This window comes from Orycteropus afer, unplaced genomic scaffold, assembly GCF_000298275.1.
Source record: "Orycteropus afer afer isolate SDZICR_OR568_19922 unplaced genomic scaffold, OryAfe1.0 scaffold00005, whole genome shotgun sequence".
NCBI classification, from domain to species: Eukaryota; Metazoa; Chordata; class Mammalia; order Tubulidentata; family Orycteropodidae; genus Orycteropus; species Orycteropus afer.
The window spans coordinates 19,148,252-19,168,568 of NW_006921592.1; the positions used below are offsets into that span (position 1 = coordinate 19,148,252).

Here is a 20,317-nt window from a genome sequence, read left to right on the forward strand (position 1 = left end):
CCTTCAAGGCTCAGGGGTCCAAGATTATCTTCTGTGTCTGTGTTAATTGGTTTCCCTTTTCTTTGTTGAAGAGCATCTCTGCAGTCCTTCTGCCTAGTCCGCCATCTTGCCCCAGAGTCCTGATGTACATTTTTTGCAAGAACACCCCAGAGGTGATGAGCTCTTCTCAGTGTGTCACATCAGGGATACTTGATGTTGATGTCTTTATCAGATGATATTGACTTTGATCACTTGGGTAAATTAGTGTCTTCCAGGTTTCTACACTGTGGAGTTATTAATTTTCCCTTTGAAATTGAAAAAATTGTATTTGGTAGGGGAATATTTTGTTGCTGTTGTTAGGTGCAATCAAGTTGGCTCCAACTCATAGCAACCCTATGGACAACACAACAAAACACTGCCCAGTCCTGCTCCATCCTCACAATCCTTGCTATGCTTGAGCCCATCGTTGCAGCCACTGTGTCAATCCATCTCATTGAGGGGTTTCCCCTTTTTGGTTGGTTCTTTACTTTACCAAGCATGATATTCTCCAGGGACCACTCCCTTCTGACAACATGACCAAAGTAGATGAGAAGTATGGCTACTCTGACTTCTAAGGAGCATTTGGGCTGCACTTCTTCCAGGACAGATTTGTTCAACACCCAATCCAAAGGTATCCATTTTTCTTTGGTCTTCCTTATTCATTGCTTTCACACACATATGAAGTGACTGAAAATATGATGGCATGGGTTAGGCTCATCTTAGTCTTCAAAGTGACATCTTTGCAAATATTCTGTTTCTCCTCAAACTTTTACCCACTAATTTTAGCATTCATCAGTCTTACCTGTGATCTTACCTGTGGCCTAATGATGGTTTTCTATTTCCCTCATTTCCTCTACATTTATGAAGTTGAATTCTTCTATAAAGAAGAGTTGTCCCTTATGCCCCTTTTATTTATTTATTCAATTATTTATATCAGTATGAACTCATGGATTGGAGATATTTATTTTATTCAATGGCTTATAATCCAATAGTATTGTTATTTCCACCACCCATCTGTCAGTTTGTTGTACTGTAGTCACTTGCATGTTGCTGTGATGCTGGAAGCTATGCCACCAGTATTTAAACCTGGTGGACAGGTTTCAGCAGAGCTTCCAGACTAAACAGATGAGGAAAAAGACTTGGTAATCTACTCCCAAAAACTAATCAGTGAAAAATTCATGGATCACAACAGAATATTGTCCAATACAGTGCTAGTAGATGAATCCCCTAGGTTAGAAGGTATTCAAAATGCACAGTTGCCCAAAAGATGGGCTTAAGCATCAATGAGCATGAAGATATCACAAGTCTGGACAATGTTTCATTTGTTATATATGGGGTAGTCATGAGTCAGAGAGGACTCAATAGCAACTAACAACAACAATTGTCACTTATCTTTGCTGCTCAAATTGTTCCAGGTTTGGCCATTTTCAGGTTGACTTTGTGCCTTTTACAGTGCCTCCATTCTTTTGTCTTTTGGGCACTTCCTTACTTTCTGGCACCCCAAGATGCTTCAGGCTCACCTAGTAATCTCCTTACCCCAGCCCTAGAAGCAATCACTTATGCACTGGAGAATGGTATTTAGAAACCAAGATCTTGATGCTGGGTGTACTTGTTGCTAATGGGGTGTCATTACTTCTAGGCCCTCTCAGAGGGCAGAGCTCAGAAATATATGTATATGTGCACCAATCTGTTTTATCAAGTATCTTCCCAATGAGAAGATTAAGAGGAATGAAAAGGACTTTCGCACTTAAGCACTTTCCAGCTATTGCCTAGGCAGGGGTGAGCAAACTATAGCCCAGTGCCTATTCTTTTATTAATAAAGTTTTATTATAACACAGTACATCTACTAATTTATGCATTATCTATGGTTATTTTCCACTAGAACAGTGGAATTGAGTAATTAAGACAAGAACTATATGGTCCACAAAGCTGAAATTTTTACAGAAAAAAAATTATAAACTCCTGGTCTAGGCTTTCAGGTTTTCATTTGAGAGATAAGATGGAAGAATGTGAGTCCAAATTCCACCTCTAATAGTTACTAGCCACATGGCCATAGGCAATCATTGACCTTCTCTGTGCCTGTTTTCCCTTCTTGGCAGGTTTTTGTGAGGACTAGAAATAACAGGAGTAAAATTGCTGGCACATGGCAGATGTTCAAGTAATGCTAGCTAGTATTACTTCTGAAGGTTGGCTGTGTGGAATTTAGAATGCAATTTTGCATAGAAATCACTTGTCTTCAGTGGTGCTTAGATGACTACTATCATTCACAGAGTCTGCTTGGTCCATAGTGACTGTGGACCATCATCTTGAGGTCAACTCCTCACTCCATAAGAGTAATATTTTCTTAAGTTTTAAGAAGTTATGTCCATCAATGTCTCCATGTCATGGTCCCCTACACTGGTCACAAGACCAAAGAAATGGCTGTATCAAAATTAGAACACAAATGTGTTAGAATACATGTTCCTGGGCCCTAGCCTAAGGATTATGATTCAGAAGGTATGGAATAGGGCCCCATGAAGTTTTTTTAGCAAGCACCCAAGATGATTTTGGTGCAGAGCTAGGTCTAGGAGCCACTATTACTCGGGATTAAATGCCACACAAATCCCCTCCCTGTAATCATTTCAGCACTACATCCTCACCACTTCCCTGCTGCCTTCCCCACTCAGGTAAATGATTAAAGGCATCTGCAGGTGCTTAACCAAACCAAACCAGTTGCTCCCAAACTGATCCAAACCCATATGCGCCAGAGTAGAACTGTGTGTGTTCCACAGGGTTTTCAATGGCTGTGACCTTTCAGAAGTACATCACAAGACTTTTCTACCAAGGAGCCTATGGGTGGACTTGAACTGACAGCCCTTCAGTTAGTAGCCAAGGGCTTAACCATTTGTGTCACTCAGGTAGCCTCTTCAAGTGTTACTCATTGACATCTGAACATCAAGTTGATTCTGATTCACAGCAACCCTATAGGACAAAGTAGAACTGCCCTACAGGGATTCCAAAGCTGTAAATCTTTACAGAAGCAAACTGCCTTGACTTTCTTCCATGGAGTGGCTCATGGGTTCAAACCACCAGCACTTTGGTTAGCAGCCTTTACCACTGTACCACCAGAATGCCTGTGCAAGTGTTACAGGAAACCAAAAGCTTCCCTCCATAAATCACTTTCTTTTACACCTTAATAGGAGCTTGGGTTCCATATGACTCTAAGAGGTAAGTAAGATTCTCAGTGTCCCAGAAGAAAAGCCAATCTATTCCTTAAACATTCTTCTTCTTTATAAAAATCCACTCTGTGAGCCTCTCCTCATGGTACTGGGTCAATAAATACTAAATGAGGAGCTAGATAGGGTTATAGGGAAGGGAGAGGGTATAAGAAGATGGGCAGGGGCACTGGTAAGGATGAGAGCAAATTAAAGAAGTCAGGGAAAAGATGACCCTCAGCCCTGGTCATCCTCAGCTGGCCCCTTCTCACATTGTAAGAGCAGGTACTGAGCATCCTAGCCCACAACTGGGACCCACAGTAGGGTTGTAGGAATTGGAAACCCCAAAAGTGGAAGCTGGGATGGAGATTCTAAGGGTGTGAAGGACAAACATCATTGTGAATCCAGCATATACTTAAACACAATGGGGCTGCTAGACCAGCTCAAAAAATAAGACTCTTCCCCTCAGTCTTATACCAAACAGCTACCAGAAAAGGCAGATGTGTCCAGGAGCTGGAAAACAACCTTTTTGTTGTTAGGTGACTTCAAGTTGGTTTTGACTAAAAGCAACCCTTTGCACAACAGGATGAAACACTGCCTGGTCCTGTGCCATCCTCACAGTTGTTACTATGTGTGAGCCCATCATTGCAGCCACTGTGTCAATCTATATCATTGAGGGTTCTCCCCTTACTCACTGACCCTCTACTTTACCAAGCATGATATCCTTCTCCAGGGACTGAACCCTCCTTACAACATGACCAAAGTATGAGAGATGAAGTCTGGCCATTCTCACTTTTAAGGAGCATTCTGGCTATACTTCCTCCCAAACAGATTTGTTCATTTTTCTAACATCCCATGGTACATGCAATATTCTTTGCTAACACCACAATTTAAATGTATATATTCTTCTGAGGTCTTCCTTATTCATTGTCCAGCTCTCACACATATGAGGCTATTAAAAATACCATGGCTAAGGTCAGGTGCACCTTAGTCTTCAAAGTAACATCTTTGCTCTTAAACACTTTAAAGAGATCTTTTGCAGCAGATTTACCTAATGCAGTACATCATTTTATTTCTTCACTTTTGCTTCCATAGGCATTGATTAATGAGTCCAAATAAAAAGAAATCCTTGACAACCTCAGTCTTTTCTGCATTTATCATGATGTTGTTTATTGGTCCAATTGTGAGGATTTTTGTTTTATTTATGTTGAGGTGTAAGATATATGAAGGCTGTATGTAATCTGATCTACATCAGTAAGTGCTTCAAGTCTTCACTTATAGCATGTAAGGTTGTGTCATTTGCATATTGCAGGTTATTAATGAGTCTTCCTCCAATCCTCACGCTGCATTCTTCTTCATAGAGTCCAACTTCTCAAATTATTTGCTCAGCACACAGATTGAATAAGTCATGTGAAAATATACAACCTTGATCCACACCCTTCCTGATTTTAAGCCACATAGTACCCTTGTCCTGTTCGAACAACTGCCTCTTGGTCTATGTACAGGTTCCTCATGAGCACAACTAAGTGTTCTGGAATTCCCATTCTTTACAATGTTATCCATAATTTGTTATGACCCACAGAGTTGAATGCCTTTGCATAGTCAATAAAACACAAGTAAACATCTTTCTGGCATTCTTTTCTTTCAGTCAAGACTACAATGAAGGCTGCTAACATTCAAGGAACAGATTCAGAAGTGATGACACTTCACTTAGTAATAGCTTTGTTTTTTATTGGGTTGAAATTACATAAAATTATAAAATTAACCATTTTAAAGTATACATTTCAGTGGCATTTAGTACATTCACAATGTTGTGCAACCACCATTTATATCAAGTCCCAAACATTTTCATCACCTCCCCAAAAAAATGTATACCCATAAAGCAGTCACTCTCCATTCTCCCCTTGAGTTGGCAACAACTCTTGGTGACCTTAGTAGCTTTTTATATTGAGGGAGTATAATTTTATCTATAATGAGATTTCATGTAGTCACTATTTGAGGAGCTTTGGCAAACTCTAGGTTCAAAGAGTACTGGAACATTCTCTCTTACAACCAGGTGGAGGTAGCTTTTTGGAAAAGACCTAAGGTAAGCACTCCCTTCTCCTGCCCCACCCAGTCCAGTGGAGACAGTGTCACTTTCACTCACACACCCACAGACCTTTCATTTTCATGTGGACAAAGTGAAGCCAATAATCAGTGAGAACAGAGTGTAGTATGAGGGCTCTGAGAGGAATCTCTGTGGCACCCACAGCCTGGGCCACAACCTGAAAACAGGACAGACAGAGGTACAGCCTTACCCGCTGCTTCTCTGGGTCCACATAGCGAATGCCAAAGTAGTCCTTCTCTAGCAGGCTATAGTAGTTGCAGATGTGGTCGATGAGAAATTGCCCTTTGGTCTCCCTCTGCAAAGGAAGCATATGCAGTTCAGCCAGATCACATAGAGCATTCATGTCTAACTTGGGCCTTGCTCATCCCTATGTCAGTGCTTAGAGAAAGCAAAACACTCATCCCAATCCTTGGTTCTGTGGCTTCCAAACACTTTAGCACAATCCACAGTGAGAAATAAATTTCAGGCATTGTGATACACACACACATACACATTTGAAGCCAAAGGAACACCAAAAAAAAAAAAAAACCCACAAAACAATACCTGAAGAGATGTGAGACACTAATATGTTCTCTCTTATTCTATCTCACAGAATTTAATTTTTTAAACTGCTACTCATGACTCAGAACACTGATTCCTTAATTCATTAACTGATCAAGATGTACAGTGTGCAAAACAATGCCCTAATGAGAACAGCAAACCAAAGAAGAATTGACACTTTTGAGTTGTGGTGTTGGTGAAGAATACTGAAAGTACCATGGACTGCAAAGAGAACTAACAAATCTGTCCTGGAGGAAGTGCACCTGAAATGCCCCTTGGAAGTGAGAATGGCCAGTCTTTGTCTCACCTATTTTGGTCATGTTGTCAGAAGGGACCATTCCCTGGAGAAGGATGTCATACTTGGTAAAGTGGAAAGTCAACAAAAAAGGAGAAGGCCCTCAACAAGATGGATTGACACAGTTGCTGCAATGATGGGATCAGGTATAGCAAGGATTGTGAGGCTGGCACAGGACTGGGCAGTGTTTTATTCTGTTGTACATAGGGTTGCTTTGAGTCAGAGACAACTCGATGGCACCTAACAATAACAACAACAAATGAGAATAGCAAACCTTCATGTAACATATACAATGCACCTGACCACTTGTTCTAATCACTTTGCTGGTGTGAAATTATTCAGTCCTCACAACAATCTAGTGAAAAGGTCCCCATTTTATATATGAGGAAACTGAGGTACATAGAGGGCCAGTGACTTGACCAAAACCATTCAACTTGTAAAGAAGCAAGCCAGGATTTGACCCAGGCAATATGGTTCCAGAATTTGAGTTCAAACAATATGGTCACCCTGCAGTATTTGTGAGACCATCGCTATTCTACCAGGAGCCAAAGTTGGTTGATAGGGGAATGCAATGTATGGTCTTTGAACACCCTGATTTCCCATCAGGAACAATGGAAAACCTGCTTCCCTCAGTCCAAAGGACCCCATATCACATCCGTAAATCAATGCAAAAAGACCCCGTGGGAGACTGGGGAAAGCCCAGGACTAGGATTTATATATAGGCCTCAATGATCATGGGCACACTTCCTGGATATTTCCACATCAGTAAAATGAGATGGTTGGACTAGATTATTTCTAAGGTTTTAAAATTCCATGTGAGAGACGTGTAGGCCAAATCTGACTAAGGGTAAAACCATTACAACAAAACCCTCTTAATAGTAGAGACACTTCCAAGCCCTCATCAGGCTAGTTGATAAGATTAAGATTTTTATCAGAATAAGATTATTCTGCTTCAATCAAAGTTGCTGACAGACCCAGAGAATGTTTTAGGGATGGAATGCAACTTATAAAAATAAATAAAGATATTAGAGACATTAAGTGATCTGCTCTTCCAATCCAATAAAAATACTTTTGGAAGATTAGTGTTCTATGTTACCTGATTATCTTTTCATTAAAACCTAACAACTGTTGGCTTGGAAAGTTGGATGGAAAAGCCTCTCTCTGTCTTGGGAGACATTGTATCAAATGAAGGACTGGGGCTTATAAGCACATATTGTGCCATGAAGCCTCAATTTTCCTGAAGATCACATTCAAGTTTAATTTTTTTTTTATTGTCGCAAGTGTACAAACAACAAAACATTTTTCATTTCCACACTCTTCTCATGTACAGTTTAGCCCAATAATTATATTCTTTATGTTGTACAACCATCACCACCACTACGTGTCTTGAATGATATCTTTGAGCCTTCACTTCCTTTCTAAGAGAAACTATCTAGCTCAAAGCAGACAAGACATCATAATGGGTTTTGTTTCTAAATTCCTGTAGCTGTTTTTAATCCAGGAGACTCAAATGATAAGCTATGCCTGATGACTGCTGATTCCAAAACCCAGAATATCATCAATGGCTTTAGTTTCTTTATAGATTTTACTCTCTAATCTACTGATGTTAAAAAGATAGCTACATGATCAAATCACTGAACATTATGCTTGACTTCATTATTTTATGATTGGTTTACAAAGCTCTTTGAATTATAATTTACTATGGTGCACCCCCCTTACCATATACAAGATACTTAAGATAATGAATTATAATGATGTGGAATTGAAAAGATCTTCATTGTGCAGGACAGCTACTGTGTGATCACAGTAGCCCTGACGATGTGCTTAAAAATATAACAAAGATTTTTTTTTAAATAATTGAAAAAGTATTGAATTCAACAAGCTTCCAGCAACATCTCCTTAGACTGCTTAAGATCTTTAAGAGAAGAAAATGCCACTGCAGATAATGTGGTTACTGGAGGCAGCAAGTGTGGCTGAAACAAAATCAATGCCTTCAACAAAAATCCAGCTGCCTTTGACTCAACTCCAACTCATGACGACCTCACATGTGTCAGAGGAAAACTGTGTGTGCTCTGTATAGCATTTTCAATGGCTGACTTTCTAAAGCAGATCTCCAAGCCTTCCTACCCAGGCACCTCTGGGTAAACTCAAACCTCCAACACTTTGGTTAGCAGTCAAGCGTGTCAACAGTTTGCACTACCCAGGGACTCCTCAACAAAAGCAGGCCAGATCAATTCCTATGGTTCCAGCCATGAAGTAGATTCTAGGTCTTTGCTACTCAGAGTATGGTCCAAAGACCAACAGTATCTCAAAGCTGTGGACTCTGCATCAGCAGGGCAAGAGCTTGTTAGAAATGCAGACTCTCAGGCAACTGTTCCAGACCTACTCAAGTGAATCTGCGTTTTGGCAAAATCCCCGGGTAATTCACATGTACATTCAAGTTTGAGAAGCACTGGTCTAGAGGAATTTTCACATTATTGGAAAGGCACAAAAACTGTCACGCTATTTTACAGGTCACTAGGGAAAAAGTCCCGTTTTGAGAATGATCTATTCCTCAGCTTAGACAGAAAAATCAAAATTCTTTCCAAGTATATAAGCCCTCTAACACACAAGTGGTCACTGCCTTTTTCTGAGTCCATCACCCTTGCAATTCTGTCCTGGCCTCTGCAGACGGCCCAGTCAGCCTCCTTGTCCCGAGACCTGCCAGGTCTTGCTGCTTCATGCCAACGCAGACAGCTGAGGGCTCTCACATTCTGCTCTCTTTCAGCCCTCGCGCCATCATGTTACAGTTGTTATTAGCTGCCACTGAGTCGGCTCCCAACTAGTGGCAACCCCCTGCACAACACAACCAAACACTGCCCAGTCATGTGGCAGCCCTCTGATAGGTTGCAGACTGGATCAGGGTGATCTGTAGGGTTTTCATTGGTTGATTTTTTCAGAAGTAGATCAGCAGGCCTGAATTTCAAGTCTGTCTCAGTGTGAAAGCTCCCCTGAAAACTGTTCCGCATCAAAGCAGCACACAAACCTCCACTGGCAGACGGGTGGTAGCTGCGGATGAGGTGCACTGGCCAGGAATTGACCCCTGGTCATCACATGGAAGGTGAGAACTCTACCACCAAACCCCTGAGGCCCCTGGACCACACTAATTTCCCATTATTATCATTTATGTGTACTAACCCCAGTTATTGTACCACACAAGAGACCACACAGGCCTAGTACCCGGGATTGGAAAAGTTCATTCAGGGATCGTGGGTGAAAGGGACAGAAGTCCAACTGCCTGCCCCATTCACCTCTTTTCAGTGGAAGGAATATGTATGTGAACACTGGTTCTGCCTCCACCCTCATGGAATTCTAGAGAACTTACCAGAAACTTTTCCTGCTTCCCCCCAAGCTTCCTAAATGTAGAAGTCACTGTTCTCTCTGTTGCCTAACCCAATGCCTGACACACTGGATGTTACTAAATGAATGAATGGTTTTTCCCTTATGGAAAACTACAGTCTGGGACCAAAAGGAAGTTTCCCACCAAGCCCTTTAGACTGTACAACACGAACAGTGAACCTGGGGCATGACAAGAGAATATGCTGGCGATTCCTCAGATGTAGTGGATTTTAGCCAACTTCCATGCATCTCTTTCAAGGTCTGTGTGGAGAAGTGGTTATCAAAGATTTCAAGTACCAGGTTTCCTTTTACTTGTAAAAATTCTGTCAATTCTCCCACAGGACAATAGTTGTACTTTGAGTACCGACTGGGGGTAAAAATCAAACAGCTAACAAATTTCTTCAGAGCTGTTACATAAATTGTGTTTTGTTGATCACAACAGCATTTTATACAAGTGAAAAGATAGTAGGACATATGTGAGCAAGACCTCACACGTGGTCAGCAGGATTTTATGCTCTTCACTTCAAGAAGCTGCCTGAAGGATAGACTTTTAGTGCAATTTCTAAATGTAGTTATACACTCCCAAGAAGGTCCTGACAGGGTTGAAAGAAGGATCTGTTCTCTATACACACTTGAAATTGTGTCCCCATATTTGTCCTTACTACCCGTAGCACACTGTGAATTCATATTTTTCATAAATACAGCAGTAAAATATCATGAATTGAACTGTGAATTTTTTTTTTAACTGTGTGCTACAACTATTGATGTGTTAAATATAAACCTCTTCACCAGCACTACTCAAGGCATGGCCATGGACTGTGCTGAAACGTGAGCTGTTTGTTACTGGTTCTCCACGAGATAAGTGCAGAATGAAGAGTAATTTCTTTTTATTGTGCTTTCTACAAGTATTGGTCCAAAGCAGAGTGGAGAAACAAAAACAAACACTGATCTTTGACCACAGAGAGTTGGAGGGCTCTGATCTAAATTACAATTCCACCTTTGGAGTTTTGTTCGGGATTTCTTCACTCCAAGGGCTTCAAAGTGTGAATGAGGGTAGGCCTCTTTCCACCTACTCTGCTCATTCTTCAGATGATTCTTAGTGAACTCCCTGCAACAATCCCACATTTTCAGGGTCCTCTCTTGGGTTGGAAAGCCCTAATATTGTGCATATGGCAGGGCACTTGGCATAGTTCTCAGTGTTTCAAAAGGGAACATGGCAAACTGGATCAATTTCTAAAGACTTTGTATGAAATAACTACATTTCTGATTAGAGAGGGCGAGGAGAAGGTGGTTAATGAAAGGACTTGGCTTTTTTCCCAGCACCGTGAGACCATGAAGCCCTTCAGCCCGTCCAGGGGCTGCTGGGTCCAGTGGGGTAGCGGGCTCTATTCAGAGAAAGCATCTCCACGGCCAAAGTTACAAGAAGGAGGAGTCTTCTTTACTCACCTTGGAACTACTATCATTTAACCAATCGGCTTTCCTAAATTATTCTGATAATGGGGCAATTTTCAATGTAAATTCCTTTGAGAATCTTCTTAATATACTGAAAGGAACATTTAGCTGCTCTGAATCTCCATATCCTCATTTGCTAACTAAATTATACCTTCTGGAAGGGGTTCAGTGGAAATTAAGGAGTCCCCAGGTAGAGAGAACAGTTAACACTTCTGGCTAGTAACTGGAAGATTGGAGGTTTGAATCCATCCAGAGGCACCTCAGAAGAAAGACATGGTGATCTACTTCTGAAAAGTCAGCCATTGAAAACCCTATAGAGCATGGTTCTACTCTGACACACTTGGACCCACCATGGGTATAAGTTCGCTCAACAGCTACTGGTACTGTTAATGTTACAGACATCATTTATAAAACATTTTGCTTGACACATAGTAGCTTCCCAGTAAATAAAGGCTATACTATTGCTGTTGTTGATAATATTACGATTTGTTTTTTCTTCTGATGCCTGTGGCTACTCTCTGGCAGCTGCTGAGTAGACTGGGACCAGCAGCAAATCCCACCAAACTCAGATGACTGAATAGCTTATGTTTCTCTCATAGACTAGCTTTGATTTACTTCCTCAGATCCCAACGAACCTAATTGTTGCTATCATAAACTAGCCTAATTTTCAGGAAATTCTATTCCAGAATATGTACTAGAAAACAGAATGATTCACTCTGTTCTAGATATGTTTCTATCACTTATCAGCTAGCTGGCCTTAAGCAAGTCATGAAACTCTCTGAAACCTAGTTTCTTCTGTAAAAGGGCAATGATGATAATAACTTCCAGACCAGCCCACCAAGGGGTTATTTTAAGGCTCATTCGTGAATTTATTAAACACCAATTATGCACCAGGCTTTAGCATAGGGATTGGAGATAAACAGTGACCAAGAGAAACGCAATGTACAATTTCACATAACTTGAAGCCCTGTGCTTTATAAATATGAAAGTATTTTGTAAACTGCAAAGCACTACACCAATATAAGATATATCAATCACATTAACAATAAATCTCCAATGTTATAGATCCTTTCAGATGTGAGGCAGCTCATTCAAACAGCATTTGCCCCTAGAATACTGTGGGAGGAAAGCGAACAAAGAGACAACAAACTAAATTCTTTTGCTTTTCTCCTCTTACAGCGAATTGCTGATGATGCACTTACTTCAACTCCTTGGTTCACTGGAAAAGTTAAAACAACAATAAATTTGTGCTTAAAGAAAAAGAACAAGAAAAATCTATTGCCTAAGTCAGCAATTGCTTGTTGTCCATAAGAAAAAATATAGCAGACTTCAATCACAATTTCTAAAATTCTAAGCTAAGACATTTTACACCTTTTAGATGTTGGTTAAATGGGGAAAACAGTTGTTGTGAATTGCCCTGACTCATGACGACCCTGTGAAATTCACTGTAATGCACAGAGTTTTCATTGGCAAAGACTGTCTTAGTCTGGAAGCACCAGGGAAATCCGTTCAGCATCTTAGCAACACACAAGCCTTCACTGAGAGGGAGGTGGTGGCTGAGCATGAGGTGCATTGTCTGGGAATCAAACCCAGGTCTTTGCATGGAAGACGAGAATTCTACCACTGAACCACCAATATCTCAGGAAAACAGTACTAATCCAAAAATACTAACATATTGGTATATACCAATACTTAGAGTTTGAATGAGTGAAGGTATGAAGATAATAGTAACTACCATTTAATGAATACTTACTTCAGGACCAGAACTATGTTGCATACTTTGTATTTAATCTCCTGAGAATCCAATGAAGTAAACATTGTCCCTCATTTTGCAGAATAAGAAAATGGACTCAGAAATGTTCATTTTGTTTATGTCTCTCAAACCCAGAAACAACACTTAAGCCTAAAGTGTTCTAGGAACCCAGTTCCTATGTATCTCCATTCTCTATGTGGAAGCAGAGAAAAGCAAAGACACAAGGATTTGGTAGCAATGCCAAGCCCCAGTTACTAGATAGCAGGAAGCAGTTATGTACTACAACAAGGCCTGTGGAGAGGAAGTTTTAAAAAACATAAAAGTCCATTGCAGTAGACAACATTGGTTGACTGCCCAGTCTCCATACACCTACCTCTTTGTCTTTGCTAACAAAACTCATATTTTCTTTAGGTACCCACACAGTCCATGAGCCTCTAGAACATTGACCCACTCCTATTTCCAGGGCTCAAGCTTGATTGGTAGAGGGTAATCTCATTCCTCTTATCCAATTGGCTTAGGAAAGAACACGTGACCCAGTTTAAGCCAATGAAGCATAAGGAAAATTCACTGGGCTTTCTGGGATGATTTTTTTTTTCACTCTTCTGAAAGAGTTCTGAGAAAAGACTTCTCTTCCCTCTGGAGGTTTTCCTACAGCATGAGACCTGGAACTGCTGCAGCCCATCTTGAAACCAGTTTGAAGGTGCAGCCAATGCAGGGCAGAACCAAAATTTTCACAGGAAAATGGGGCTTATGTATGCTTTCAGAGTGTCAATCTTGAAGCCCACCCTAAGTACGAAATTCTAGGGATGCCAACAAAGTTCTTCATTGTTTCAGGCAGTACAAACTGGTTTTCTGCTCATTGCAGCCAAAATTTCCATTCTTGGCAGGAGGAGAATCAACCTCAAGGTCAAGTGGAAGAGCAGCAAAAGGATACTAGCATAAGGTATGAACAAAACCACAGAGGCTGCCAACTGATAAACAAAAGAGCTGAGTCCATCTACAGACATGTGCTATCCACCATCAGTGTTTTTTTGTATTTTTAAATTGGGAGACTGCACTTAAAATCCAGATGCTGGCTTCTCTTGAAAAGCTGGAGGGTCTGGAAGCTGGACCATGAATGTGTCCTGGAACCCAATTCAGCTACCCCTTTCTTTCTTGTGTGGATTCTGCAGTTCACTTCAAGGAGTTGCTCTTGACCACTGGGGTCTTAAAGGCTTTCAAGTGGTCATCTAAGATGGCCATAGTCATGGATTCTCGGGAGATTAAATACAAAGTATGCAACATAGTTCTGGTCCTGACATAAGTATTCATTCAACAGTAGTTATTATTATCTTCATACCTTCACTCATTCAAACTCATCTAAGATGCAACTATTGGTCTCTTCTTATCTAGAGCAAAGAAGAGTGAAGAAAATCAAAGGCATCTGGAAACAATTAGTCCAAGGATAAGAGGACCTCAGTCTTCACGACCCTGAGACCAGAAAAACTAGATGGTGCCCAGCTACCAATGCCAACCACTTGGAAAGGGCTTAAAACTGGAGATCCTGGATAGAGTGGGAGGAAAAATGAAGAACAAAACTCAAAAACACAAAAATGACCAGAATTACTAGTTGGATAAAGAGTGGTGGAACCCCCGAGAGTATGGCCCCAGGTAAGCCTTCGGGCCTAGAAATGGACTCACTTCTATGGATTGGCGCTTAGCCCAACAGTAGAAAGACCTACATGCAGAACATCTACTCCAGGGTGATGCACTCACCTACTCTAGGGAGATGCACCCCCTAGATCAATCAGCCATGAGACACCAGAGGGGCAGCATTCACATAGAGGGAAAGGTGGACAGACAGGAATGCATAGTTAAAAAGGCCACAGGGAGGGGGTAGTCACAGGGATGGGAGGGGAGAAGAGTTTTTTATGGCTGGGGATGGTAATCGAGGCCATGAAATCAAATGTGCATGAACTGTTGAATGTAAATCAAATTTGCTTTGTACGTTTGCACCCAAAGCACAATATAAATATGTGTGTGTGTGTGTATGTTTATGTATAAAGGAATTGCTCTTGAAAAGATGGGGTAGCCTCCACTGGCACAGATACATCTGCAGAAGAGAATAATTGCCAGTCTATGCTGATTCTTCTACCTGGGGAAGAAGAATCCAGTTCCCATCTGAATGCTTTGAATCTCCAAGGGGTGCACCTAACCAATTATAAGGCCCTAAATGGCAAGTGAATGCTCAGATTGTTGTTAGGCATATGTCTTCTAAGAATGGTTGCATTTCTTTTGTGAATTAAGAGTCTCTATCCATTTAGAGAACAATGTGGAACAAAACTCAAAATCATTTGGAAAAATAAAGGGGCGGGACGACCAGGTTTGCTGGTCTGATAAAGCCTGATAAAGCCACTGAGACTATGGCCCCTAGCTGCCCTTCAGGTCTGGAATTGAACCCACACCTGTGGCTTCCAGCTAAACAAAAGACAGGCATATGAGTTGAACATTTACCTGAGGTAGATACACCCCTTGGAGAGAACAATCATGGGAGAAAGAAGGGCTGTTTATGCACAGGGAGACAGCTCAGGGGGCAGGACTGCACGGAGGGATGGACACAGGGAAAAGGTAACTATCAGGAGGAAGTGGGAGGGTTGCATTGTGGTAAATTGTAGTCAATATCATGGACAAAGTGTATGTGAACTGCTGTATGGAAAATGAATTTGCTCTGTAAATTTTCACTCAAATCACAATTAAAAAAAAAAAAAAGAGTCTCTATCCATTTAGGAAGATGAAGAATGGTAATGAGAAATTTGTGTACGAAATAGTTCTGCATCTCTTGTGAAGGATTTGTTCATTCAAGATGGTGGCTTCATTGAACAACATAAAAATGTTCTCTCTGCTTATATGCCTGTTAAAAATTTCATGTGTATTTGTGTAAATTCACACATTTTGTTACTGTTAGGCACCTCAGCTTTAACCAAAACAAAGTATCCCCTCAGAAATAAATTAAGATTTATGATAATATTTTAAACAGCAAGTGATATATTGCTTCGTTAATTGTTACCCTGCAGACAGTAACAGATTGTTGATATCTGGTTGTGACATATATTCAGAAGATTGCATCATCCAAAGTCAGATAGAAAAGAATCAATATTAAAGCTGTTTAAGTGGGAAAAGTGTAAAGAAAAAAAGGAATAGAGAGAACTCTCATGGTAGAATCTGTGGTCTTCAGGCAAAAATTAAAAGTTGCTTGATTTGTGTTATTTGGATACTTTCAGATGCAGGAAAAGTAAAACACCATGTATAAAAGATTTAACATTTCACATCAGAAAAATTTCTAGGTAATTGAAAGTTTTACCTTTAAGCATGGAGGAAAGATGTCTTTGGAATTTCTGAGGTTTAGAGAAGTTCTGAAGTATCTAATTCTGAATACATGTCTATTGTATGTTGTTGTTGTTGTTGTTATGTGCCGTGGAGTCAGCCCTGACTCATAGCGACCCCTCCTTGGGTTTCCGAGGCAGTATCACTACGGAAGTAGGATTGCCCAACCTTCCTTCCGAGGAGTGGCTGGTGGGTTTGAACCGCCAGCCGTCTGGTTAGCAGGCAAGTGTCTTAGCCACTATACTACCAGAGCTCCCTGTCTATTGTATAGATAAGTAAAAATACAGACTAGATGAATGAAAAGCATTTTTGTGCACAATAACTAACCAATCAACCAGCTGCCATTGAGTCGATCCAATTCATGGTGACCCCACGTGTGTTAGAATAGAGCTGCTCCATAGGGTTTTCAATGGCTGAATTTTTGGAAGTAAATCACCAGGACTTTCTTCCAAGGCACCTCTGGGTGGACTTGAATTGTCATCTTTTGGGCTAGTAGTTAAATGTTTAACCATGTGTGGCACAGAAGAGGGAAAGGACAGGGTTATGACTGTAGCAGTGACCTAAAACAGGAAACAACAAAAACAACTATCAAAGGCAACCACTCATAAGAAAAAAATTAATAATTGCCAGAGAGTGAACACCTGGCTATAAAAATAAAGGCAAGATGCAAGTGGCTACTTAACCCACTGAGGCCCTTTTGAAGGGAGTCAAAACCCAATTGCCTATATAAAGTACATAGGTGCTCCTACACACTCTAGGAAGACAGGAATATACTGCCATCATCACCACAAGTGGCCTGGTAATGCCAAGACTGGGGAAGGGAAAGATGAAGAAACAGTGTGTCCATGAGAAGATGAAACAGTCAAAACGGGTTGGCCGCTCCATTGTTGAGTCCTGAGTATTATCTTCTGAAGGAAGGTCATGGTTGAATAAGCAGGCAGGAGGAGCTTAGAATCCGTAATGTGTGTCTTCATTTTAATTCTACGTGATTTTTTCCTTGACTACCTCTCCTGTGCTCCTTGGCTGTCATTCTAAAAGAAGCCTTGTGTATACGTGCCCAGGCCTGGGGTCATTTCTCTTCTGATTGGTACACAGATCACCCCAGTGCCTTGGGGAGTCACTTTTGATTTGTCAGCTCCCCTTAGCAATTTCTGTCACTGCTCAGAAGGTTCTTCCTTGCTTGTCCTCTTTTTTTCCTTGTTCTTGTTTCCAGGTTCAGTGCCATTGCCAGGCCCAATAATTGAAGGCACTAGCCACTGAATAATTTAAAAGTTTTCAACTCTTAATTCTTTGTATAATTTTAATGAGGTATGTGGGGGGTTTTTTGTTTTGTTTTGTTTTTTCAAAATTCTCATCCTGAGGAAAGTGAGGTTCAGAAAAGCTAATGAACTTGCCCAAGGGCAATGCAGCTAGAAAGTGGCAGAGTCCATACTTAAATCTACATCTGCCTACTTGATTATTATACCCAGATTTTTAACTCTTTTGTAAAGAGAAAAATAAATGAGCAGAGCATCTTAGATGACATGAACATAAAAGTTGTAACTTAGGAGACTTATCAACAGGAAAAATTCAAGAAAATAATCTTGTAATTATTCAAAATAAAAGAGAACTAGAGATATTTTTCTTTAAAAGATATCATTTAAAGTTCTAAAGGGGAAAAATAAATCTTGCTAAGGCAAGATTTTAGGTAAAGTGTTTTATTAACCCATGCTTCCCAAACTAAATACATCTTCATTTAATATCAGCCTCCTTTTCTTAGCCTAGTCTCTAATCTGCAACATTCATGTCTCTAAAAAGCATTGTGAAATAGAAGTCAAAGCTTCCAGACCTTGCAGGCCCGCTGAGCTGTACCATGAGATGCTAACATCACCTCCTCCTCCCTCAGGTGCAGAAACGGTATGCATTTGCTCAGAACCTCCTGAGTTTCCCGTGCTGTGAGCCATGACCTTCACTTACACGACCTAAACTATCCATCTGACTTAATGCACATAAGCTCCAGAAGCTAGTTGTAGGAGAGGAAGACGAAGCTAAGGGAGACTGAGTAAACTGCCAAAGGTCATACAGCAAGGAAATGGCAAGATCCAAGTTTGAATTCAGACCTCTTAGGATCCAAAGACAAAAGACTAGAAGTATAACAGTTAGAGGGTAGTACTAACTTTCATGTGAGGCAGTGGTGGTCCGTGGATAGAATTCTCACCTTCCGTGCAAGAGACCCAGGTTCAATTCCTGGCCCACGCACCTCATATGCAGCTACCACCTGTCTGTCATTGGAAGCTTGAATGTGGCTATGATGCCAAATGGGTTTCAGCACAGCTTCCAGACTAAGACAGACTAGGAGGAAAGGCCTGGTGATCTACTTCCAAAAATCAGCCAGCAAAAACCCTATGAATCACAATGGTCCAACCTACAACCAATCACAGGGCTGGCACAGGACTGGGCAGCATTTCATTTCATCATCATGGGGTCACCATAATTCAGGGGCCGAGGGCCAACTCCATGGTAGCTACTGGCAACAACAACTAACTTTCACACTAAACGGAGGTAGAATTGCAGAATATTAGTACTAGAAAGTACTGTAGAGAGAATATGATTCAAACTCTTCATTTTAGAAATCAGAAAACAGAGGCCTAGAGAGGTTAAAATGAAATAGCACAAATTAGTGTCAGAACTGAGATATAAATCAAAAACTGAAGCCATGATGGATCTGTCAGGATAAGTTAGGTTAAGTGGCAATGACAAATAATTCAAAAAAGTCAATTGATTAAAACAGCAAGGGTTTATTTCTCTTTTGTAATACATGTTCAATGTAGATTGGCAGGGAAAGCCTCTACTCATCACCGATTAGAAACTCAAGAATGATGGAAGTTTCCTATTAACAGCTGCTTCACAGTGGAAAGAGAATATGGTGAGTCCCACACAGGCTTCGGAAGCTTTGGCTTGGAAGTGACAGATATCACTTCAGCTCATTCACCAAAATATCAGACCTTGTCTAACTTCAAGGAGCATGGGGAAATGGAATTCCACCACATACCCTCGAGGAGGAGAAATAGAGTGTTTGTGAATAATCCTAGTAACATACCAGAGCTCGGTCCAACACTTGGCTTAATCAGCGCAACATGCCAGATTTGCCTTCCAAGAAAGTATTTTTTAAATAGTCACCTAAAATAGCAGCACTGGCATCCATTTTACAGTTCTCACAAATTTATTTTGGGCATTTCCATAATGATCCTGTGTCATATTTGCATTTTAAAGGATTCAATGAGTTTGGAGTCAATAATCTAGCTGGAATCACCTGCTGGTCATATCATCTAAAAAGTCATTTGAGAGAACAGTGCTCTAGGAAAACTATGGCAATAATCAATTAGGAGCTGCCATTCACACACATAGGAAAGAGATGATTTCTGCTTATGGAACTCTTCATGCACCCAGGAGTTTAATAAGGAAGACAGAATTCCTCCCGCAACTGAAAATTACATGCAGATGTCTACACTAAGCTAAAAAAAAAAAAAAAAAAGAATCCTCAGGTCCAATTTAGCATAGAACCTCTTCATAGTCCTGTCTATCTGACAAGAGCCTTGGGCAGAGTTCCTCCAGTTTCTGAGAATAATTTGACAGAGCAGCTCTTGGCATCTCTAAGACGGTGAGGGAAAGCAGCCAGAGCAAGACTAGTTGAATGGTTTATGAAGAAATTCAAACTCACTTACACAATTAGCTATGCTTTGTTCAGGTAGAGGGGAAAGAATCCACTCAACCTAGGCCAATACAAAAGGAGTGTTAAGCAGGGCAGAGAAATCAACTTAAAAGAGGAGATACATGTAGCCCTAATATATCCTTGGGGGTCCACATGGCTCAGTCTTTGCATGGAGACACACTTCAAAAGGAATGGGTCAATATCAAAAGTACTTGAAAAGAACTCCAGTTATTAACTTTCAAGGAATATGAAAGGGAACCTAAGATCTTACTCACAATGTGTTGTTAAGGAGCTCTGGTGGCACTGTGGTTAAAGCATTGGGCTGCTAACCAAAGGTCAGCGGTTCGAACCCCCCAGCCACACTGTGGGAGAAAGCTGAGGCAGTCTGCTTGAGTAAAGATTTACAGCCTTGGAAAACCAATGGGGTTGCTGTGAGTCAGAATTGGCTAGATGGCAGTGGATTTTTGGGGTGGTGTTGTTAACTAGCATCAAATCTTTCTTCCTAATCTCTCTCAGTCTGGAAGCT

The 20,317-nt window shown here is 40.8% G+C and overlaps 1 protein-coding gene across 1 annotated transcript in view; it reads right to left on the bottom strand.

The window, feature by feature from the left end:
• The window catches only part of FRMD3 (FERM domain containing 3), a 393,413-nt gene that overhangs the window by 186,408 nt on the left and 186,688 nt on the right, over positions 1–20,317 (bottom strand). Inside the window, exon 2 of the mRNA XM_007938846.2 lies at positions 5,510–5,614. Within this exon, the coding sequence (XP_007937037.1) occupies positions 5,510–5,614 (105 nt within the window). The remainder of the gene's footprint in view (positions 1–5,509; positions 5,615–20,317) is intronic.